Raw genomic sequence first — 26100 nt, forward strand, 5'->3', positions numbered from 1 at the left:
TTAAGATGTCAGAGGCTGGTGCAGAGCAATTATACTAAACAACTCAGAAGACCTCTGAAGAGAGAAAACGGGCTTTGTGAGTTTAGAGCAGGAAAGCCACCAAAATACATGGTACAAAGCCATGCACTCACGACCTGTACAGATGCTCTGACATTGCGTCTTCTATCTTCATTCTTTTAGCAGCTCCCATACAATTTGGGAATCTGAATACACGGCACTTGTTTATCCACTGATATTCTGCAGCTGAAAAACTAATTTAGAAATACTCACTGCCAACATCCCAGGAAGGCTGCAAGATAAAATTTTTGCAGATAATTTGGAGAACCATACATAAAACTTAAGTTGTACATTCAAGTTAATTGTATTTAACTAAAGAACATCTACTAGAGAACATCCTCCTAAAAAGATCATTCATTGCTTGATGTTAAAAGGTGATTAGCAACTGAGGTTTCTACCCTACCCAAGCCCACTCCTCACTTTAGTAAAGTCTTCCAGGTGGGAAGCACTTGAATCAGAAACACGCTTTTCATCTGTTCATCTAGACCATGGCCTAGTTAACAGGACCTGCCTCACACCACAATATGAACAAGAGTACCTGTTACACTGCTGAATGTGTCCATGCCCAGGTTCTGCACCCCTTTTCCTCTCCCTCTTACTTCCTGTCAGACCCACACATCCTGCAACATCCAGAAAATGGTGCCTTTTTCTTTTTCCACTATGGAGATTTTTTCACAATGGAGTTGTTTGTTTTTTTTCACTATAATAGTTAGCAATTCTACTGTGTCTTTATTATATTTAACATTTTAATTTATCGGTTAGAATTTTGCAGAGTCTTTAGCATTTCTGAGAACGCTGCTTATGGTCACAGGCAGGTTAGCACCAGTAATTTATTTCTAAACTGGCAGCAAGCCAGGACAAGCTTAGTCCAACTGCCCTTTAGGATGCTGTCATCATTCTGGTTGCTACATAAATAAACGGTTAGGAAACAGGATTGCTACCTTGCAATTGCTATTCTTTATCCCATTTCAATCACATCTTCTGCCATCCACACATCCCATATATTATGGTTTTGATCCAATCCCAAATCATTTGATTAAACCCAGCTGTATCGCACGCAGTATCTGCCATCAGGTAGGAAGAAGCCATCATCATTTTTGAGGCAGCAATCACCGCAGATCCCAAGAGTAATCCCAAATAATAGCACATCTACTCTCTGAGAAGCATGCCACCCAGGTGATTAACAGAGAAGACTGAACCCCTGTCCTACCACAGCTGGGACAGAAGCCCAAGTTTCCTTGTGCTTTTTTTTTCTTCTTCTCCCCTTCTCCCAAGTGCTTCCGGCATTCGTGTTCAGCACTGCAACACGCATTGGCTCAAATGCCAGCTAAACAGCAATTTAGAAGGCTGACAGGAGGCACCAAAGCTAACGCTGCTGGCTACACCCTGTTTTATCTCTGAGTTTCTAGCCCAGGGTTCAACTAAAGAAAATAACTAGGCAAATATACAAAAAAAAGTGTAAACCACCCACAATTGCTGCTTGTGATATCATCATGTTCAGGCAGGTTCAATTATTAAATTATTGCACATGTGTGGGAGTACATACAATTAGGGAAGTATTCTTCTTGCACACTTCCTGTTTTAAGAACAGGACAACCTATCACAAATTATACAGCCTGTAAGACCAAAACCTATCACCCAATCCTTCACTTGCTTGTTCTAAAATAAAGCAAGATTAGCTCCGTTTATGTCAGAGCCAGACTGACGTGGCACTCCTGGGAATTCAGGACAAAAACCACCACTCTGAGATTTGTTCTTTAACATACCCACTGAAGGTAATGTGAAAAATGTGGTGTAAATAATAGATAAATTTAGTGAACATGATCACTATAAAGGAACATGATAAATAAAAGGAGAAAATCTTCAAGTACCGACTATATTAGTTACAATTAAGATGGAATATCTACTACCGCTGGGAAAATAGGATTTTCCAAACTCTGGTAAGCATCACCACTTTTCAGTTTCTTTCAGCTCCAAATTCTTTTTTTTTCTTTTTTTAGAACAAATACAAACAACAGTACTGTATTTTCCACTGCTTACTGAAAGAAAGAGAACTAGTGAAAACAACAGGCAGAACTGAGATGTTCTGAAAATTAAAAAAGAAGTTAACTTGCAATACAAACATACATTCAAATTCAGCTACATTTTTGATCATTTGATTGCACATAGGAATTAAAATCAAGCTTATAGCAGTACAACGATCATGCTGGTAAATTTAAACACAAGATGACAGGTAACTCAGATGTCCATCCAGACCTCTCTAAAGGCCTAAGAATTACCCTATTATGAATATATTGATAAACTTTGAGAATGCAATAAACATGCAAGAGTGCTTCTCAGATTGCGAAGACCCCAAGCAAACTGTAATATGAAAAGTCCAACATAATTTAGTGAAGCAGGTAACATCTACAGAGAGATACAGATGTAACACGCAGCTGCACTGAGCTACAGAGATGTAACAGGTTCCTTTTATACTCTGTAGATTTTCATTAAAGCTTGAAGAGACGCCACCACAGAGGCACAATACCTGCCCAACACACTTTAAGCCAAATGAAATAATACCCCCCAGAACCCCACAGAAGAGGTGTCACCTGTGGTAGGCCGGACACACAAAACTCTTGCTTATTGACAGCACATTTCATCAGTGCGGCAGAGATCCTGGCAGAGATCCTGTATCCAGAGTGTGAAACAGCATACTCCATACCCGACAGCTCCTCGCACAAAAGAGATTTCAGCATACAGTTACTAGAAGATAAGGGGTAACCCTATACACTTTTTTCTCGTATCACTTTGTCTTTGGGACTGTAGGATTAACTGTTTATTACCATTTATTCCAGTATCAGGCAGATGTTAAGGAACAGTTCCACTGAAAAAAAAGCAGGAAACATTACATCAAGAGCTATACTTCTTGTCTCTTCGGACTTGGTCATGTTTCTGTTTCTGGAGCACCTCCAGGCAGACAGGTCCATGTGGGTACCCAAGGACCAGCAAGCAGCCTCAGCTGGAAGAGGTCCTGGGGACTCAATGGCTCAGCCAAGAGTTGTGTCTGTGTGCACAGGTACTGGGATGGCTGAGAAAAGGGGACCTCTGTGGGGAATACTACGTCTCAATTCCTTCTTTCAGGCCTCAGCATCTCCAAAAACTGAAACAACCCCCGCTGTTACCTACTCTCTGCTTTGAGCTGAAACACCGGCACGCACACAGAAGATCTTCAGGAATAAACCTGCAGTAAAAACACATTTTCACTTAAGCTATACTTGTTCTAAGCAGAGCATAAGAACTGAGGCGTGCCTTGCCAAGACAGGTGTAATAAGGAGCACGGAATAGCACAAAACTGTCCTAGAAATGCATAAATTTACCCCACAATCAAATTAACACCTTTCCTAAAGTAAAGCAGCAACCTTTTTGTAGGTAAACATGTTTCCATTTAAGTTCTGTGATTCGGATTTCAAATCCAGTCTCTACACCAGTTTTTGCAGATTATCAGTCATACCTTGCTATCATACCCACATGCCTTCACTCGTGTTTACAGATTGGAAACAAACACCTGCCAGCATTGCAATTCGCTACTTTAAATCTTGTGAACTTGAGTCCTAAAAACGCTTGAAAAACAGCTTTTACATCAGGTAAAATATACTGGACCATCGTACATTCCTTCCTTTAGTTTAACTAATAAAACAGGACTAACCTGTCTAAAGAGACACTTAGCTTCTATCATTAAGAACAGCATAAACTGTGTTGAATTTCATACTAACGCCTCACAGTATTACTGCAGCAATATGAATGGTGATCAGGACATAATTAAACCCTGGAATTTACAAGTGGCGGGGTGACATGAACAACACGATAATATACTATCTATCAGCTTAATTCACTGCATTACTGAGCACAAGCCTATATTACGGGCAACTAATGGCCTTGCCTTAGAAATCTAATAATTACAAATAATAACTCACCAATTCCACCCTTCTGGACTGAACATCAGATTATATGGCATAATAAACAATCACACATTAAATAAGCGCATGAAAAAAAAATCCTGATGAGCAATTCGAGCAACTCCCAGCTACCTATCACAGCTGATGGGGTTGTAGGGAGTGAACACCTATGCCCCTCAACTGACATTGCCTAAACCAGGCTAAACTCTGACAGGGCTTAGGACTGAGTAAGTTTGGACTGTACGACTTACTGGGACAACACAGCTCCTCCAGGGCAGACAAGCACATCCTGATCAGCTATGCCCAGCTTAGCACCGATGCTTCCTTGCTGCACGTCCTGGTTGGTACCAGGACATGTGGTGCAGCTGCACCATGCTCATCAGAGTGCTTGGGCTGGGGAGCTCTTATGGCCCTCCTGCATGGTTGGTCCAGCTGATCGATGCCCTGTCCAAGAACATTGGTGACACTAGCATGGATACATGGAGTAGTCTGGTAGGGGAAAGCTGCCACCGCTGTGACTGACAACATGGCAGAAGTTTCAGCTTTCAGATCACGTGTGGGTCACTGCCATAACCAAGTGCATAAAGCCAGTGAATTCGTTCCTCCTGGGAGGAGTGCAGGGCAGCAGTAAGATGGAATGGAATTCGGGATGGAATTCAGATGTCCAAATGGAGGTATTTCTGGCATAGACTTCGACAAGTTGGTTCTTGCCTAGACTTCCATTATAGTTAATGGAGTAAACTCATTTCTACAACATGACTCATCTCATCCTAGACATCCAAATTCCATCAGATACATCAGACTTAAAAGTGATCACCAGCCTCCCCTGACAATAAAGGTACCCTAGGGCAATCAGCTCAGATATGCAAGTCTTTAAGCTGGAAGCTGCAGATCTCATCTTTAACATCCCTTCATGTGCTCGTCTCTAGCACATAGATTATGGGCATGCTCTTTTGTGCTTGAGTTAAGAAGAAAGTTGGGCAAAGATGCATACATATAAGACAAGGTCACATTAATGTATCTACACATTGTGTGATTCTCTGATGCAATGCATTTTTACAAAATAAATATTATGTAAATACTGTATTAGGTCTTTATGAAAATGAATGAGTAATATTTCTTTACTGATTTTTAATACAAGCAGTATAGAAGTGCTTCCCAAAACTGATGATACTGCTACAACAGACCACGAGACAAAAGATTGGGTATTGGGTTTACATGGCAAGGTTTTGGTACCAGAGGCTGCAGTTGTGGCCTCTGTGAGCACAGCCCAGCAGCTGCCCCATGTCAGAGCCAGCTCCAGCTGCTCCAAAAGGGACCCACTGCTGGCCAGAGCCAAGCCAACAAGTGATGGATGTCGTTTGTGCCTCTGGGAGAGCAGAGTTAAGGAAGGGAAGGAAGTGCTGGGCAACAGCAGCTGGGAGAGAAGGGTGAGAGCCAGCCCTGCAGCCCCCCAGGTGAGTACAGCAGGAGGGCAGGAGGTGCTCCAGGCACACAGCAGCAGTTCCCCTGCGGCCTGTGGAGAGGCCCCTGGTGGAGCAGGCTGTCCCCCTGCAGCCCACGGGTCCCACACGGAGCAGATCTCCACGCTGCAGCCCGTGGAGGAGCCCCCGGTGGAGCAGGTGGATGTGGCCTGGAGGAGGCTGCGGCCCATGGAGAGCCCCCGCAGGAGCAGGCCCCGGGCCGAAGCTGCAGCCCGTGGAGAGGAGCCCACGCAGGAGCAGGGGGTCTGGGGGGAGCTGCCACCCATGCTGGGGCTGTTTGCTCCTGGGGGATGGATGGACCCCGTGGTACGGAGCCATGTGGGAGCAGTTCTTAGAGAGCTGCTGCCTGTGGGCAGCCCCCGCAGGCTCAGTTCGGGAAGGACGGCATCCCGTGGGGGGGACCCCACGTGGAGCAGGGGCAGAGAGTGACCATGAAGGAGCGGCGGAGAGGAAACGTCAGGGACTGACCGCAGCCCCATTCTCTGCTGCCTGTTGACACTTGGGGGGAGGAGGTAGAAGAGGGTGGATGGGGGCAAGGTGCTTGTAGTTTGCTTTTAGTTTCTCACTGCTCTAGTCTGCTAGTGATAGGCAATGTATTATATTAATCTCCCTACACTGTGTCTGTTTTGCTTGTGACAGTAATTGGTGAATGATCTCCCTGTCCTCATGTCAACCCACAAGCTGTTTTTATCATATTTTCTCCCTCAGTTCTTCTGAAGAGGACAAGTGAGAGCACAGTGTGGTGCTGCTGAACTGCCTACTGGTGTGAAGTCACCACACATACATATGACTTAAAATGTAGAGGACAATTAAAAAAAATCTCTTACATTTTCAAATCCCACTGGGGGGCTTAAGGCTTTAACACAGGCAGTGGTATCCTCACACATACCACACTGAAACTTTAAAGTCACTCTTTCCAGACTTACTGCTATTCAACAGATGGCAATCCCCCTGGTTTGATACACAGAGAGAAATAAAATAAAACAAAAGAGTATGGAAATTCAAACAGGTTAGCCACTAATGTTACAGAGAAAATACCCTTCTGGCATTCACTGAAGTAACTTTACCTGCAGAAGTGTGCAACACCTGAAATTTCACTGAGTGAACATGCTGGTGAGAACTCAGTAGCAATTATGAAGCAACATTTTTAGAAATCTACTGAACAATTTGCCCTCCCCAGAGGACAGTGTCAGAAACTAATATCTCTCTCTTGTTCGTCCTTGCTTGCTCGCAGGTAGCTATTTTTGATCTTACCTACCTGACAGAACTGACTGTTAAATTCACATGGCCTCCACCAATGCCCTTATAAATTCAGTTTACTTCCAGACACCTGATTTTAACTACATTGAACATGTTTCCATGAGGACTAGAGCATGAAATTAAAAGGCTGCAACCAGTTGAATTCAGACTCCCAGGGCTAAATCCTTTATCCAATGTATCATAAGCACTCCCTGTTACTGTCTGAAGTCTTCTACTATAACATAAATGAACCCATTGTACTTACCTTACTCTCTCTTAGAAGACCACAAGCTAAGATTGCCTTTTAATCCTAGAAGAGAATGGCATTATGCCTGACTCAGAAAAACAGAAGTTGTATTGGTGGTGACTGGTACCACTCCTTCCACAGGCCTTTATGTATATGATAAGGTTAGTTTTACAGCCAGTCAGTTTACAAAATGAGGAAGAAGATAGTTCTGGTGCCTCATTAACAGACACCCTCTTTTCCACGTACTCTCATCCATCATTGCATCTGCATTTTGCTGCCTGCATCAATGGAAGGTAGCCTTGAGAATTTTGGAAACTGGCTCGCAGCAAACCTAAGTGTCTGAGTGGAAGGACCAGCTTACACAAGTGTCTCCCTGTTCATGCTCTAGTTTTACCAGACACAGCTGGATCATTAATAATAATATTTGCAATTCTGCCTCTAAAAAATGTGCTGGCACTTGTGTTTGGGTGAATGTATTTTATAAAGCACTGCACAGCAGGACTCAGGGCTGTCTAGTGGTAAAAGCAGAAGCAAAGTCGTGCTTCTTCTAAATCCCTCAAAAAGCGAGGGGAGCTGCCTAGATTTGTAGTCAGGGAGGAATGCAGAATTCCCAAGGATTTTGTACGTAAAGATTTATTTTTGCAAATTCCTTTGGTATCAGGACACAAAGGAAATCAAATTGTTTCACCTGTGCTGTTCACTGTGGAGATCAACCATATTTTTTAGCAGCTCACTCTATTAGTTCTTCTCACTAGGGAGAAGATGCATCAGCAGAAGTCTTTCCAGCCTAAGCATTTTTCTTACATTCCAAGACAAGGTCTCTTAAAGGTAGTGTCAAATCAAGATTTTGTTCAGGGCTTAGAGTGGAATGCTATCACTATTCCACACATCACATTACATTTTAGGATCCTCTTGTCCCCTACATACCCCACGGAAGCACACTGCACCTGCAATCAGCTGCATTTACTGACACTGCAGAAACCAGTAAACTGCAAGCACAGAGCACTAGAAAAGGCATGGGGAGAAGAAGCCCACACCTGCAAGTAGAACGAATTGTATGATCCAAGACGTATTTTCCTTTCTATAATTTTAGTAAAGCTATTAATGTAGTCAAGTTATGTTTGATGTCTATAATCAGTACAATAAACCAAGAAGAAATTATATTATAAAAGCTACATTAATATAAGACCTGGTTTTCAAATGGCCTCTAACAGTCCACCTGTAGTAACTGCACCTGCAACCATCTCTCATTTGGATACTCATGAATGCACACTGATCAATCCTGCTCCAAGGCCTGTTACGTTGCCATCAATGCATAAACACAGACTTTTGTACACACGTCATTTAACACGGCATCTCAAACCCTCTGTCTCAAAGAACATCAATTAACAAGTAGTAATCAGTTATTTGTTTAAGGTAAGCTCTGCTGTAAGATGTAACCACAAACTTCTTATCAAAACCAATCCCACTGCCCCTTGTGTAAAGTGTATTTCCTCAAGCATTTAGAGAGCAACAGATGAAAGCAAGAACCATGCGAGTAGTCATCTGCCCAAGGTAACACTGCAGGCCAACAGCAGACCAAAGCACAAAACCACAGTCGCCTCATTCAGAGGGCTGCCATCTGTTCATAAGGTAGACTCCAGACGCGTTCTTGAAGCAGAACTTTGGCACCTCTACTTAACTCAGTTTGAATCTGCTTAAAGAAAAAACAATTTCCACTGGACAATGGAGTCCTTTCGATCTAATGGATTCACACTGGAAATGAAATAAGTCTGGACTCTTAAGATGCTAGAAGAGGTAGTACAAAGTTGTCATCTTCTTATCCCTCAGGAAGTTTTGCCTCTGACCTGCTAGGATATTGCACTTTGTTTAAAGTCTCAACGTTTTTAAACTAGAATCAGCATGGGTCATAGTTATTAAGCAGCATTTTCAACCTGCAAGCAGAGCAGGAAACAGTAGAAGTGAGAGAATATGCCATCTCAAGTTTTTGGGAAAAGTACGGACACAACTCATAAGGTCTTCTGGGACAGATCAAAGATTAGAGAATGAATTTGATTTACTTCATGGGTTCACCTTTGTCTCCTGTGTGTACTTCACTCCTTCGTTTAATTGGTTTATAGCCACCTCTCTTTCACTGTCTTGTTCATTAGCCCTGGAAACTGTACCGCTTTTCAAAGAAATAGTAGGATTTTGTACTGAGGGGACTTAAGGCATCCTCTAAATCATTGTCTGAAAATACAGAGTTCTGAGGATCATAAAGACAAATGGTATAAAGGGGGAAACCTTGGAGATGAGAGAAAATGCAAAAGGCTGCCTACAAGGTTCCAAGGCACAGTATCTTCCCTCCGTTACCTGTGCCTCCTTCCAACACAGCACCTCTCTCCATCGACCTGTGACTAACAGAGGACACAGCAGTTACTCATTCACCTTGGGGCACACAGAGTAAAGGTCTCTATGTTTGAACTTATGTAGGGGATTCTCCAATTTGTGTGTACATTTGGAGTCTGACACTGTGAACAGTTTTCTGGAACCAAAATTTTTTTGGATCAGCTTAACAAAATGCATCTCCTCCAAGTTGAATTATCATTATCCCATTGAAGGAAGAAACCAGGCCTCCAATTGCTAATAAACACATCTGGGGCTGACAACCACAACAAAATTAAGGGAAAAATATTTTAGTTCAGGAAATTATCTTGTCCAAGACTCCATTATAAATATCACAAGTTGTTACTTATAAAGATGTAACTTACAAGGATACGTATTACTTATAAAGATATTCATTACAAGAAACTAAATTCCTTAGAAACTGCTTACCATTGATCTCCTCTGTTCAATATCCAAAGGCCTATGTGTATATCCCATCCCAAGTCTCTTTACAAAGATGCAAAACCTCAATTAATTCTTCCACCCAAATTCTATCCAGAGTGAAAAAGCTCAGCGCTGAGCACTCAGAGCTGGGAGTTCCCCTCCCTTCTTACCCAATGCTGGGAGAGGATAGGTACATCATATAATTACTATTTGCTTGCCAGGCAACCACTGCTGTCAACACCCTTCCTGTGGAGCACTTTAAATTAACCTGATGCATAAGCTACGGAAGGACAACAAAAGCCCTCAGCAAGTTAATGAAACTCTTTGCCACTGAAATAACATCTCTACAAAGTACAGGTAGCCCTACACAAGGCGATAAGTTGGGTAGAAACAAACAAACAAAAAAACCATAAAACCAGGATAGCACTTTCCCTCCACTTAGTAAAATATTCTAATTTTTTAAAAATAGGAAAGAATGGGAAGAAAATCTTACCCCTTTTAGTACCACAGGGATTTGATGCAGGTTACCCACAGTTACTTCTCTTCACAACCTCACCAAGACACAGAAGGTTGTAGACATAAAACGTATTGCAACCAGAGGTCCTGCAAGACCTTGCTTTCCTCTGAGACAGGGAGTGGACAGCTCTGCTTACAAGTGAAGGACTTTTAACCAGGTGCAGTGACCAAACTGGTCAGTCCAGCCTACTGCTGTCCTGGTTGCCTGGAACCAAAATGCTGGTGAAGAAGAAAGGCATCTTTCTGACAGTAAAGAGGAGGAAGCAGTGACTAAAGGAAAGGAGAGGTAAATACAAACTCTGCTCTCTCCCCTCATCTCTCTCAAACAACATAGGCACTGAGCTGTCCCTTCTTGCCTATCATCACTAACAGAAAGGAACCATCTAAGTGGGAATTGTCTTTTAAAAATTGGTCTTCCAAATGCGATTTTGCTCCAAAGAGTTACTGAAGAAGACCTCAGGGGAAATCCAGACCCACACAAATGCTATGCAAGCAAATGACCCACCTGCAGTGCAAACCGTAGCTCTGTTGTGCTGTCCAGGGTCAGCTCAGCCTGAAATAAGATCCTACTGCATTCCTGTTAGGAAAACATTTCAACAATCTTGAAAAGTGCTGCATACAGTACTAGTTTAAACTGAAGACTGCTCTGAGCTCAAACAGGTATTAAAAAGGTCAAAACGTCAAATGCCAAAAATTAAAAAGGTCAAAATTTCACAGACTTAATCATATCCCATTTCACCTCTTCTTCCACTGTCTGGATTATGAACAGAAAGATGGTGCCACACTAACTGCACAGATGCAGACAAGAACTGAATGTCAAATAGAGGTCTCCAGACCCAGAAGTTCCTGTCTGAGTTCAAAAATGCAGGACAATCAGAATTGTTTTTACATTTTAAGTAATGGCACCGCAACCAAGGAGCATGTGTAGACTCCTCCTTTTCTGCATCAGAAAGCCTGTATGCTGCTTTCTCAACTTTATCTGCTGGATAAAAGTAATTCTCTTTCCATATCTTTAAACTAACACAGTATAAAAAAGGTCCTACTGCTGAACAAGTTTTTCATATAGAACATTTCTACTTTTTTATGTTAATGTGTCATAGCATCAGAGGTAATCAAAACTGACATAAAGCTGCCAAAAGCAGTGGTGCATCTCAGGGGTTCTCCTGGTACCACCTCGTGGATTGGGACCTGCAGGAGGAACTTCAGTTGCTTCACCCACTTGATACAGGGATGTTGCATGGCAGATAAAACCTGCTGCATTCACAGCAGCACAAGGTGATTCTCTAAATAAAAAACTTTTACCCTCCTAAATATGTAGTACACAATAGGTGTGTGTTTTAAATCTGACAATAAAATACTGTTATCAGCTTGAATTCTCCCCTCGTCACGCTAAGATTCTACTGTAGATCTCTACAAAAGCACCAGTGGTGCTTCCTAACAAACCAGAGCTTTAGGAAGATGTGCAACTCTCAGAGTCTCCAGGCTACATTAGTTTTAGTCAACAGGAGTACTGGACTACAAGGGATCTCGTTCACTGAGCCCAGTTTTATTTTTTCCAAGAAATGATGAACCTGTCCATGAACTTGCTAACATCATTGTTAGAAATAGTTGCAGGTTCTGTGCCCAGAGCTGTGTCCTGCTTGCAACGCTCACCATTCATCCCAACAGCAGTGCTGCCATGCATCCAGACAGCTAATCCAGATCTGAATCATGGTTCACAAAAGGTGACTGCTAAGTTACTAGTATAACGCATTTATCTTCCATAATTTACTCTTATATGTGTCATAAGGGTTTATTTTCAGGCCTTCTAGAAAGGGTCTTCTTTCTTCTTCTTAGCCAATAATCCTCACAGAGTATCAGTATTTCAAGCTGTTGCTCACACAAGTATCTTCATGAATGGCTGCAACAGTTCTCTAATGAATCGTTGTTGTAAAAGGACTTCACACTCTTTTCCAACAGGTTCTGTGCAAAGACATATTATATTATTGAGTACTATTTTTGTGGACCTGATCCTTCTTTAAGACAGCGAAAAGATTACAATGAAAGCAAGGCCTCTGGAGTGATGCGGTAGCTGTTTGGTCAACGCCTGTCGTGGACGTTTGCCACAGTACCTCTGCTTGTCTAACATGCAGGTGTCCAGACAGAAACCTGGCCAACTATTACTCTTTATTCTGTCACGGGTTTTAGAGCTGTCACTCCTATATCCCTCAAAACAAGTGTTACAGTGAACTGGTGTACAGTTTTGGCACATCAACAATTCCTGTGCTCGGATGCCATCCAAAACATTGATCTGTCATCTGTCTTGGTTGCCTGTCGTGTGCTGAGCAATTTCAAAACATGCATTGGTGCCAAAAGCCTAGACCACTTACTAACTGCACTGCATGAAAAAGCACACTCCCCAGTCACTAGTTCCAGCAGCAATATCCCCTCGTATTCTCCAAACAACCTCCTAATAAGCAAAGACTGATAAAAGACTTAGGAAACCCACATAGCTCTTTCACAGATGGACTTTGACAAAACCCCAAGTAGTAAAACATGAACTACCAATAGTCCTTCATTCTGCAGTGAAAAAAAAACAAAAACTACACAGCAAATTGACTGAATGCCACTGGACTTATTGTGGGATTTCAAACAGGAGGTCTGTACTACTTCTGATGTAGCACATGTTGTGAGAATGGATGGACCCCAAACACTCCTACATACATGGCAGACAGGACAGACACTAAGAAAACAAAGCATTTTCCCTTAGAGGCCCTACCACAGGAAATAAATAACCTAAAATAAATAAACCTAAACTTACCATCTCGGTGACCTGATCAATGTAGGTCCTGCTCCCATGCTAACAGCCATGCTCTTCCAGTCTTCCCTATGTGCCAGCACCAGCTCTACTCTACTTTGCCTCTTGAAGATACAAAGGCTTTTTTTTTCCATTATTTTTTTCCTCAGGGAGAGGGAAGAGGATTGACTTTTCAGTCAAAATAATTTCCTGGGGTAAAACAGTCCTAAGGCCAAACAGGAGATAGAGAGAGACCTGATTACATCTCTAGGTACACGCTAACTATCAGATCAGTTTGGCTGTGTGTCGTAAAACTTCACCCTCAGCTCTACATCATCTGTGCCCTGTTAGATGCTTATTCCCAAAAGTAATTTGACTGACAAAGATCTCTAAAAACATATGAAGCATGAAACATTTCCGCTGCAGCTGGGGGTAAATAAGTTGGCTGGGTGGAGCTTTCCTTATCACATTTATTGGATTTGGTGATTCAGATCTGAGGGTTTTTCACATCTGAGACAAGATACATCAAAACGTTTGCAGTCTTCCCAGAAAGAAAGAAATGGGAAAAAGAAGTGAGGCTGTCTCCTGGAAAACTGTCTGGCCTCTTGGTTGCTCATCTGCTACAGGAACATTCTAACATGACCGAACAACTTTAAAGACTAGTGGTGATTATTGCAAGTGAGAAAGCATTAGGAATGTTGTATCTGCCATCCTTGCGGAGATGATTTTCTCATGTTATTTTACTGGCTGCCAAGACAGATGAATAATAATGTTATACTAACTGTTTATTACAACTGATTGCAAGCAGATGAGAACAGTTGAGTCACAGAAATCTAACATGAAGAATTTGACAGAGCAGCCAGATGGAAATTCCCTTGGAAAACCAATCTCTGTAAGGTATTCCACCTCTGTTTTCCCAGCAGGGTATACGTGGCCCCTTTACCTTCTCCATGGCAGATGCTCCAGTGAAGACCAATCCCTGCAAGTGTTCCTTCACTTGTACAGCCTTCAGTAACGTAAATACAGGGTGAGTTGGGTATTTCATAAGCACTTGGATGAGACTATGGATTTCCTGTTGGAATTGCTGGTCACCAGCTGAGAGAAAATGACCTTAATTTGTTAGGTGGGCAGAATCTGGCAGCCCCACAGAGGCAAGGCTGCCAGAGCTGCATGCCTCCAGGTCCAACCTGCTGCAAGGAACACACACACACAGGCATACAGGCCAGTGTTGAATGAAACAATGATAATCCAGAAATTCATGTAGCCTCTCTCTAAGGACTTACAGTGTCATCTGGATTCAAAACAGGCTTGCACTTATCTGGCCTTGACCACTTATTTCCCCCCCTTTTTTTTCCCAGCATTAGACATGACACTCCCACCAGACAACCTTGACACAAAGCCTGGATAAAGCCTGATAAAATCCCAAGGCATGTAGTAGCTACATATATCTACCTTGTAAAGATGCAGTTAAAATACAGGAAAACTAAACGGCAATTTGAATGCAGGCATCATCTAGGTGAATTCAGATTGGGAACTCAGTTTGATTCACTTGACTCCTAGACATTTGCACTGGATCTGTTGCTTCAGATTTAACTTCTGAATTTTGTTTTCAGCTCCCACCTGATCCATGAAACTTTCACATCCTCAGCTCCTAGGACACAAAATAGGATCTACAGTCCAAACAAAGTTCTTTAGCCATTGCTGAAGGACAGCTGAGCTTGTGTGAGTACAGCCACCAGACACTCTGCTCACACTTCAATTCCACTATAGATTTTGTATGTTTGTAAGAACTTCTTTTTTTAAAACAACAAAAACATTTTTTCTTGTTAGAGAAACTACAGTTCTTCCAGGGACTCCAGTCCCTTTGACCAAACTCCAGATGAGTGCTTGAGAAGAAAGAACGTAATGTGAAGTTTCAGAAAACCTGGAGCACTGAAACAAAAACACAGATTCATAGCTCCTGCTTTGTTCATTCAAATCATTCTTCTCATTTCCATGGAGAAAGTATTTGCATGTCGGCAGTAACAGCCAACAACACATTCAGAAACGGTCTGTGTGACGAGACTGGTCTCAGAGTGTACGGTTTGCAGTGTTTCTCTTCCTCTCTGATTTTTGAGGAAAGGAGAGTTTCAATTCAGATGACAATCTTCATGTGGGTAAACAGATGTCCTCCAAGAAAGGGAGTTGCACAAAACATTGTGTAGAGACAATGTAACTTCCCCAGAGAGCAATCATCTTCACTTGTGCCTAGATAAGAAGCGCCAAGCCAACATGACTGTGATCTCTAACCAAGGCCAAAACATTCATCCACAATGAACACATCTCACTCCTTCACCACCTACAATCAACTCATCTGGAAATGACTGTGAATGGTTTTTCCCTTGTTTCTTCTTCTGGGAGAAAAGAAAGTTTCTTCGGTTACTCCAATAACACCTAAAAGACTTAATTATTGCTCAATCTCCCATTGAAAATGTAATGTTTTTCACAACATCCAAATAGGTCATGGATCATCTAAGAAGTCACAATGGAAGGAAGACAAAGGATGACTGGGGATGTGATTAATCACTCCAGTGTGTAAACAGAATTCAAAAACAAATTAACAAAAAAAACCCTCCGTTTAACAATGGATCAGATCCATTTCTGCCTCACAACACTAAGCTGTTTTTCTGTGTTGCTTCTGATTTAAGCCAATGTTGTTCCACTTAATGCAAGAGAGCTATGCATATATATATGCCAAATTGAAGTTTTGTGGAGGTCTGAGATTTTCTCTACAAAGCTCGAGCCAATGTGAAGGTGAAATGAATTGGCACGTAATTCTGAAATGAACTACCAAAATCATGGCCAGACATTAAAACTGCGTTCCTGCTGGTAAAGCGTTTGGACCAGGCCCTGGTTCCTCCTGAGTTACTCTACAGACATCCTAAGTACAATTAGTCCAGCTGTACCTAGACCCGGATCCAACTTGTTTTATTCCCACATGATACCTTGAACGGACGCACTTCAACATACTTAACTAATCTCTCAATACACACTTCCAGCCATGCATCAAGGTCTGTTTCAGTCTGCTACTTACTTTTGTTCTGCTCTGTCAAGTCAATCAAGCCAGAATCCTCCGACACTTTAACTTCAATTGAAAAGGACATGCTCTACTGCCTTTTTTTAGCCCTCACTTTGTGTCAACATAAAAAAAAGGTCAAAGCAGAGTAATATTTGCTACTGATTTAGACTGTGTAGTGACTAGTAAATGCACTGTGTCCTGCAGTCTTTTGTGACAGATGCTGTTTCAGAACTTACAGTTATTCCTCCAGTATAAGCTTCCGTAATCTTTTATGACAATAAACTTCAGTTAGATGTTTTGATCTTCAAAACACTACATGCTAACTACAGTTTAGCTTAAATCATTTTGATACGTGCACAGACTTCAAGAAAATGTAAAGATATACAACAAAGGCAATGCCTCCAATTAAGTTTAGATCCCTTGCATACTAGAAGTCGTATGTGTCAGTGCTCAACAGTACAGATACAGCAAAGAGCTAGAGAAATGTAATAATCCTTTCGTTCTTAAAAAAAAAAAAAAGAATGGAAAGATAAAGTAATTGAATGTCTCACCGATGGGTTTCTGCGGCATTCTGTGGTATAGTCATGCATTAAATCTGCCATACCCTTCCTCATTCTGTGTCCAGTCTTTCAATCACAAAACCATACTTCCCACAACTTCATTCAAAACTTAACTTCTCTGAAGATCTCTCGCTGTTAATAATTTATGACAACACCACAATTATTAGTACAGCATCACCATCAGCAGTAGCAAAACAAGGAAAATAACCACAGGAGCACTACCACGTCAGTAGGGTCCTACTGTATACCTGATGAAGTCATCATGAAGCTTGCTAAAGAAACTGCTCATCCATAGCAATTTTTCAGTCTGTCACACTCTAACAGATCCTCCCAAGCATTAATAGGATAATTTTAGCAAAATGTTTTCTAATCTCAAGAGCATCCAGGAGTTCCTTTGCTGCTCACATCAAACATTCTTGAATTTCGACATTTTCCATATCCTCTTCAAAATATCCCTGCAATTATGCAGGCTGAATTAGATGATGGCACATCCCCTGGCTTTGTGAACTCTGTACGCTTCAGCAACCAGATCAGGTCAGTTCACATACAGATTTAGCAAACCTTAGAGATTCCACAAGAGAGGAAAATCTACCCTCTAAATGCCTTGTAACGTCTGCTCATCTGAATCCCCAGCACAGTCTTCCCACTCAATCTACACTGAGTTCCCATACTACAATCACAGGAGCCAGCTAAGTGGGCTGACCGCTGCCTTCGCGGCACCTCCCTGGTGCACGATCAGGAGTTGACACATCAAGCGAGCCTTCTCCTGCCAACCCGCAGTGCTCCGCTTACGTAGGTTGGTCTCAGAGCTGCCATCACAGCAGGACAAGGCTGCTGGGGCACTTCGGTCAGCACAGCCTCAGGCAGTCCTGCTACCAGCTGGCCCGCAACCTCAATACCCACGGAACTGCACTGGCCTGATGCTGGGAGACCCATTCCAGCGTTATTCTGGCTAGCATGGTCCTGAAGACAGGGCATTTTGCTACCAGCACAGGTAAATTCAGTCTCCCTGAGAGCTTATCTTTACAGGAGTAGGCTTCAGAACAGCAGCTGCCTTCTCTGCACCATAAGGAAGTCCTCTTCTTTACCTAAAAGAACACTTGATGGTGTCAAAAATTTAGTTTACGGTGTCAAAAATTTTGACTCAATTATGGGTTTAGTCAAAATCTAGGCTCGTTCTCCTGGTGATAAAGTAGAAGAAAGCTCTTCTGAGCTGCAGATGATCACAGATACTGGGGGAAAAAGGCATCTGTCCTAGGAGTTGTACACACTTCTTTTTGCCAACATTGTGATAGCAACAAATGCCCTAGTGAGTCAATGCTGTTGTGTCAACAACAGGGTTCTTCTGCTAATAAAATTTAAGCCACTCCCCAAACACAACAATTTGTCCTACAAGAAAAAGACATCTGTTTTTAAATCAATGAAATTACATCTTGCTTAGGGCACATAACTGTTAGCTAGGGTTGTGATTCTTTTTTCACGCTGTTTTCCAACTTAAACATAAAAATAAAATTTCTCAGCATAAAGCAATTCTAGTAAGAATAAGAAGATTAAACGTCATTATCAGATGCTGATCTGCCCATGTCCACTGACTAACCATATTGATTCACTTACTCTTCTTTTAATGAAATGAAGTTACAGTAGAAATGAGCAAGCCTTTGCAACTGAAAGCAACAGCAAACTTTGGCCAGAATCACAGTTGACAGAAACACAATTCCTACAAAATGAGTAATACCCAACATGTCACACAGGGGAAATAAATTCAGAGTCATGAAAAAGCAGCATGTGAACACAGAAAAGACAACCAAGAAACTGCAGGCTTACAGATCTGCACAACGGCAAGTAATGCTGACCACTTCATCAGCATGACCATCTTGGTTCAGAGGAGTTTGCTGCAAGTTTGCATTGCCTTGGCCTTGTATACCAAAATCTCACACACAGTTTGCCTTTTCCAAGGAATCAAAGCAAACTACCAGAACATGAACTTTCTGCGCAAAATGGGTGGATATTTTTCTCAGGAGTGTCTCAACGAAACAACTGATTTCAGATTTCCCATGTTGATTACGAAGGTCACAAAGAAGAATGTCACAGTGGTTATCTATGAGTTCCTCCAACAGACCTTCCAGCTATTCAGCAGAAATCTTCCCGAAGGCACCTGGAGTACAAGCAATATCGAGAAATTCCAAAATGGAATTCATCATCAAATTGAAGAATTGGAGACGTGCGTGCTAGAAGAGCTACCAAAAGCAAGGAACAGCTTTCAGGCATGGATCCTAAAAAGCACAGGTCTCGGTGTGAAGAAGTACTTCCAAAGAATCTTCAACTTCCTAAAAGATAAGCAATACAGCCACTGTTCCTGGGAAGCCGTGCAAATGGAACTGATATCATGCCTTATAATTTTTGACAGCCTTATGAAAACCACACATTATAAAGAGGTAAAATCTTTTGTATTTGGCTTCTTTGTGAGAATCTGGTAATTTTCCCCTTTCTGGTAGGTTTTAAACTTCTGCATTTCAAACAATTTCAAATTGGTACTTGCTTACAAAAAGCATTCAGTGCTCTAGGTTAAGCAAGTAGAGTACTTCAGTGAATGTTGGTATGAATGTTGGGGCAGCTGGTATCACCACCTTCTGTTGAAGATGACCTTTTCTAAAAAGGTGTGGATAGTGTCTCTACATATTCTCTCTCTGCGCTGCAAAATATTTTGTGGTCTTCCCACGGAATATGCCAGTTGTTTTACAATCTGAAACTCTTGCATTTAGACGCTGCATTGATTTTACTTCTATATTACTTCTCCTATGCAGAAAGAGGTCCAAGGTGCAGAGATCCGTAAGATAGACAGACCTTCCTAGAGTCCTGTATGCCGCGCAGATCTTAATTTACAAAACAGATGAGAATATAGCATGACTCATCTGTCTGACATATTAACAACAGAATATAATAACAACAAAACTCCTTAAACTCAAAAGTCAAAAATAATGGTGCGTAGAACTTCCAAGCTCAAAAAGTCTATTTCCAGCCTTGATCCTTATCTTGCAAATAGACACATCCCTATGAGATACAGAAACCATCTTGCTATACAGAATATTTAATAACTACAGCATGGCTTTTTAGAATAAGTTGGTTCACATTATTACAGAAAACATCTATCTGTTCTATCTGCTTTCAGTTCATAACCAGACAAGATTAATCTGAAAACATTTACAATATGGACATAGATCTAAACAAATTTATTCCACTCCTCCCCTACCATCTTTGCTTCCTCTGTACAGGCAGAGCCAGGCCGTGCTTTAAATCACCACCTGTCTTCATCGGTTTAACTGCTTCCCAAAAGACCTTGAAAGCCTTGGGCCTCCATGCCATTCCCTACGTATGACAACACTTCTCGACATGGATTTTTCCCACTTCAGATTTCTAAGAATATCTGATTCCCAAAGTACGTTCACCATAATGGAACATGTTCAATCAGAATGCAAGAGCTAAAAAATACATCTGCGGCTATATGGGAATGAAAAAGAGGGAAAATTCTAAAGACAAAAAGTTCAATATGCTGCTACTATTACCTGAATCTCAACATTTTGCCTGAGAAGTGACGGGCTGGACAGCAACTGTCAATCAGTATCTTTCCCTTGTTTAAAAGGAACACATATATCGAAATCCATTCTCACTTCGAAAAAAAAAAAAAAAAGGAAAACTAACAGAGTAGGTACAACTGCCTAATTTTATACGTGTAAATTAAACATAGAACTAAGGTGGTCAGGCCCACACCCATCACTCTCATGCACTCCTATTTGAGAGAAATGGGAAAAAGGGAATGGATTTCAGTCTCCTGCATGTGTCTGCTCTCAATCACCAATGTAAAAGGTCAGTTCTTTCACCAGTTGTATAGGGAGCATAAAATCAATTAGGAACATTCACAACGAGCTCATTAATCAGTCTCTAAAGTGGAATCTCTCTTTTGCTAATTCAAGTACTCTGCAACTAAATCGGGACCACAGATGCTTGAAGTTTTTTTGCTGCTATCAAGCATTCCATTCTGAATTTTTATTAATTTTTGCATTTAATATATGGTTACTGTAAGCAGTTCATATAGCCCAATTTTGGATAACCAACTAAGTAACTTGATGAATTGCAGCCCATGAACTTGAGTTTTCCCTACGCATCACGCAAGATGATGCTACTCAAATCTGCACTTGGATTTCAGCCTCAGAAAAGCCAACAGTCAGCACAGGGTACAGCAGATATGACTTGACACAACCTCACACGTCCTATTAGATTTCTTTAATTCTTTAACAGATTAAAGAATATTTTGTGCAGGTAACGAGAGCCCATGAACAAAAGCCCATCCCCGGCCAGTGTGGAAACATTAGCCTCCTTTATCTGCCCTTCTGGAGAAGAACTTTCATTAATTTTAACCAGATATGCCTATTAACTCATGTGCTTTACTATCAGTTGTGACCGACATTTCAAGATGCAGTTTTATTTTGAAAAGGATGAACAGGGAGATTGTAAAGCCACATATTCATTAGGTGATAATTCGCAGTATCCAGGTAACCTTAACTCACTAGTGCCTGTTAATTGTAGGGAACAGACAAACAAGTGTCCATGCCAGCTTTCTGCAAACACCTTTGCTTAAAGTCAATTCTATCTTACAGAAGAAAAAAGAAGCTATTATAGCTTATAGACAACACCATTTTCACATTTCCTGTTAGTAATTCCATGCTAATCCTCAATGAGGACACATATGCAGCATTTCATTCTTGCGGAAAGAGAAGACCACAGTTAATCTCAGGCCATGTAACGATTATTTCAAGTCAAATAGCTTTGAATCTTTATCTTTTCCTTTAAAGGAACATTTCGAAATGAAGTACCACACTTTGCTAAGAGAAACCCTAGAGTTCTGTTGTTACATGTAACTTTTATGATTACTGTAACTGAAGACTCGAAGAATCAAAAATACGTCTGTTCAAATTTTCTTAAGTTGTGGTTTTTGATACCACTGTGGATACACACCACTTCAATACCTACCTTTAACATGCACTCTATTATCATGTCAGTGGGTATTTCCACTTCAGAACGGGATGAACAAAGGCATTTAATTGTGAAAGCAAAAATGGTGTTATAACCACTGAGGGGTTGGAATTAGATGATCTTTAAGGTCCCTTCCAACCCAAACCATTCTAGTATTCTGTAAGACTCTCAGAATCAATAGAGAGATCCAAAGCCACTGAAAATTTCTTTTAAGGAAAAACCTAACTCTGTTTCCAGATCCAGGAACTGGATAGTTTCTTGAATATTCAATAAAAGAAGAAAAAGGGCGATTCTGTATTTTGCAGAGAAGCACTATCTGAAATGTTGACTGCTAGCTTTTGTACCATGCAGTACTGGTCAGTGAATGGTTGGGTCACTTTGAAATATAGACAGCTGTCTGATGGAGAAGATAAATTGCAGTTCTCTCAAGATTTATAGGTGGATTAAGTTTTTTAAGACCAAAGAGTGAGAAATAAAACAGGACTTCATTTCTTACAGCCCTCAGCCATGTTTCTTTGGTTTAACACATGGAGTGATACTTGGTCGTGGGCTGTGTCAAACCTCCCCCAGCTCTTTTAAATGTCTGTTGAGTACTCACTCCAATCCCTGATTTACAGACTGCATTCATTTGTCTGCTTGCATTTGTTTTAAAACATCAAAGCTGCTTAATTAAGATAGATATGTTTTCTTTTTTTCTTTTTTTTTTTTTTGGTTTTGTACTCCCAAATGGTAATAAATGCAAAGTTACAAAAAGAAAAATCAAAAACCAACCAACCTCAGTACACTGGGGAAAGGCTCGTTTTTAAGCCCAAAGGGGCAATCTACTACCAAGTACCTGGATACGCTACACATTACTAGCCAAGGAATTTGCCACAGCCCTTCTGCATTAAACACCTGTCTCTTGTAGTAGCACGAGTATATGGATCAACCTTGAAACAAAAACAGAAAATGCATTTTTTCTGACTGTAGTGGTGCAGAAAGAAAATGCCCTCAGCAGCAAAAGAGGCAAATATTTTAAATTAAATCTGAACACATTTCTTAGAGCAAAGAGATCTTGGAAGGTCTTCAATGGTTAGACTGAAAGGTTAGACTGAAGAGCCCCTTGCTCTTAAGAAGCATGTTCCCATGAAGATGTCCGATTAGGCTAAGTCACTCTTTATCTTTTGTGAGGAATATTGGACTAAAGTTATGGTTTACAAGTCAGGATGACCCTATTTAATATCCTTCTCCCAACCCCAACTTTTTCAATCCCACACTCTGGTCCTGCTCTATCATTTATTGAATCTTTTCCTCAGCTCAGCAGAAAAGAGAAAGTGAAATGTGGCAGCAAGACTTCTTAACGACCACAGGGAAAGAGAGCAAAACCTCCTGCTCTGTTACTGTCTGATCCAAAATCCCTTAAATGACAGCCTCTCAGTCTCTCTCTGAAATATTTACTCTTAGACCTTCAGGCATTCCTGTCCTTTCTTTGTGAGCATTTGTCCTTTTCTTTCCTACTAATATGCTAATTACCCATCACCAAATAAGCTTACTGCAGTAGTAAGCTGCAAATTTCCCCAGAAGTAAGTTTAAATGTACACGAGCTAGCATTAAGATTCCAGTTACATCCTATTCCTCTCAGCTTCCTGTACCCATCTTACCTGCACAGGCCTAAGTCCACGGCTCAGAGGAGGCTCACAAACTGATGTCTGTCCAAGGCACCTCTGAAACATCAATAATTTCCTAAAGCAGAAAAATGAAAATAATGTTGTTTTTTCTGTATTCTGAGAACTCACCTGACTCATGGTAAAGATTAAATATTTAAGAAAGAATTATATCACATGGTTTTCCTGTAACATTTCTGTAACATAAACAATAAGTACTCCAAATTACCCTGAGATCCACGTTTCCAGGGTACTCAACCCTCTCTGCTTCTCTTAGTTTCTGTTCCAGAACACAAGTACCTTCCTCTGGGATCTTGAATGATGCTGAGTAGTTTGCTGGCAGCTGATAAAGAAACATTTATTGTGACAGAAGTATCAGCAAAGGAGCTGAAGTGATTTGGTCCAGTCCCAAGTTTCACATCGCTCAGTAATGTGTTCTAAGCAGCACCGGCTACTACACCAACACTGTAGCAAACAGTATTAAATCCTAATTCCTAGCTGCTTGATGCCAAACAACACCATACTCTTCTGCATCCACCTACTCTTCAGCACTTTCTGAAAGCCAGTATTGCTTGACTGCACCCTGCATACCTTGTGTTCCTCTTCCTTCTGTCCTGCCTGCTCTGAGATTTGCACACTGTCTCTGCTACAAAAGAACAGTCTCTTCCTCTTTCATGCCAGGAACACTCTTTTCTCTCCCCCCCTCTCCCCCCTGCCAAGAGGAGAAGGAAATCTGTCACAAATGTTGGTTGACTCAGAAGAGTATGCAGATGAATAGGAAACTTAGGATAAGTTGCTTCACTATGGTGGGAGAGAGGGCAACAGGTTCTCTAACTACATACTGGAGAGCACCCAGACTGTGAACTCCCCAGTTCAAAAACATCCATAAAATTTTCTCCTTCTGTTCCACTCTTTACAAGCAGTGACAGTACCCCTCGTTATAGATGAATTATACCTGTGCAAATTATACCTCTATCCTAGCTGAAACCAGGACACTAAAAATGCAATTAAATAGCTTGAGGAACAAAAACAACCCTGTTGTCTGTATGAGAAATTACAGCAATATGAGCAGAGGTGGGAAGGATCCTCCGCCACCCTTTATCCCTCCGATAATCAAAGAGGCAACCAGTTCTTGCTCTGACTTGGTTCAGGACACACCCCAGCATCATTTGGAACATTTTGTTTATGAGCGCTGCCCACAGCCAGCCTCAGAACAGGCTGATCTGACCACCAGGTTGGAGCAAGAAGGCTTCTACATCTTCGGATGCCATCTGGATGCCAGAAGACAGGCAGATGGTTTGCAGGATCAGCTGCAAGCAGGACTCCCCAGGATCCCCGCCAACCAGGACCGCTCCACGCTTGAGTTGCAGCTCTTAAGCCAACAGTGGGTACCTCTAGGGCTTGCTGGTTCTCGCACCAGCAGTTCCTCACTTCTCCGTAACAAGCCCTGGGTAAGCCTCTGGGAGACCAGCTGTCAGGCTGTCACACCATGACGATGCAAAGATGTGCACGGAGATATCAAATCCACGTTCCTCCAGTGAACGAGGAAGTTTATCGCAAACCACTTTTCAAGGAGCAGACATCCCCGCAAACCAAACACAAGACCCGGCACGCTGAGCCTGTCCCTAAACCACACAGGTCCGCGGCATGGCTGCTCAAGTCACCAACTTCACCCCTAGCGTGAAGCGAAGCGCAGCCACGATGACGTTAGCCATGCCACCAAAAAAAAAGACAAAAAGAGGTGAGCAGGGAACTCCCAGCCTGCGGTACCCCGTCCACATGCCTCCATGGCTCTGCTCTCACCTCTCCTTTGACGGTGAGGGTGAGAGGGTTGGGCGGGCGACGCCAGGCTGGGATTTTCCAAACCCGCCTGGATTTCAAGCAGGGTGCCCAAGGTGCCCAAACACCCCACAGAGCCTCAGCGGCAGGTCTGCGGGGCCAGCACCTCGCCGAGTGAACCCCAAAGCCCTGCGGGGATGCGCGCAGCACCTACCTGTGGGGTGGAGGGGCAGAGCCCCTCCAGGGGCTCCGGAGCCCGGCGTGCCCTTCTGGCCCGACACCCCGCAAAACTGAGGCGGGGGCAGCGGGGCACGCACGGAGCTCGGAGCCAAGCCCGGCCCGGAGGAGGGGGGGGAGCCGGGGTCCAGCGGAGGGAATGGGGGGGTACCGCCACTTGGGCTAAGAACAGTGGAAATAGGGCGGGCGGTGCGCGGGGGGCGCCACCGTCCCGGCCGCCCGCTGCCGCCGGGGAAGTTCGTCCCTCAGCCCGGTACCGACTCGCCGCCGCCCCCGCCTTACCTCCACCTCTCCGCCGCCCGACCAGGTGCCTGCCCCGCCGCACGCCGAGGCGGAGGCAGGACGCAGCTCCCCCGCCCCGGCCCCACAAGCCTGGCACGGCTCGGCCCCGGCACGGCTCGGCTCGGCTCGGCTCGGCACGGCCGCCCCCTGTCGGGCGCGGGGCGGCCGCGCGGCCGCCGAAATGGCGGCGCTGCCCTGAGGGGAGTCCCGCGGGGGGCCCTGCTGCACCGCTCGGCCCCCCGGGGGAGCTCGCCTCGTCCCGGGGGACTTTGGTCAGTAATTAGGCAGGGTGGTCCCTAAAACCTCCCCGCGGGGCTCGTCGTAACCCTGAGGGGGTCAGTTTGTGCTGCAGGGTCGTATAAGTGTGCTCACGGCGGGGCAGAGTCCCAGACATAACCCCTTCCGTCGAGGTAGCAGGATGAGATAAAGCACTATGTGCCCATCG

The 26100-nt window shown here is 42.8% G+C and overlaps 2 protein-coding genes across 2 annotated transcripts in view; one reads left to right on the plus strand and one right to left on the minus strand.

Moving 5' to 3' along the window:
- MOB3B (MOB kinase activator 3B) overlaps positions 1-25805 on the minus strand; it is a 90714-nt gene extending 64909 nt beyond the window's left edge. The window contains exons 1-2 of the mRNA XM_048050074.2: positions 25656-25805; positions 23355-23436 (exon numbers count right to left, since the gene is read on the minus strand). The gene's annotated coding sequence lies outside the window, so the exon portion shown is untranslated. The remainder of the gene's footprint in view (positions 1-23354; positions 23437-25655) is intronic.
- On the plus strand, positions 18681-19535 carry LOC136789020 (interferon omega-1-like). Its single transcript, XM_066988278.1, has 2 exons — positions 18681-19118; positions 19488-19535. Exons 1-2 carry the CDS (start codon positions 18681-18683, stop codon positions 19533-19535), a joined length of 486 nt encoding a protein of 161 aa, XP_066844379.1.
- Positions 25806-26100: the final 295 nt, after the last annotated feature.

The sequence above is a fragment of the Anser cygnoides genome, chromosome Z, assembly GCF_040182565.1.
Source record: "Anser cygnoides isolate HZ-2024a breed goose chromosome Z, Taihu_goose_T2T_genome, whole genome shotgun sequence".
Taxonomy (NCBI): Eukaryota; Metazoa; Chordata; class Aves; order Anseriformes; family Anatidae; genus Anser; species Anser cygnoides.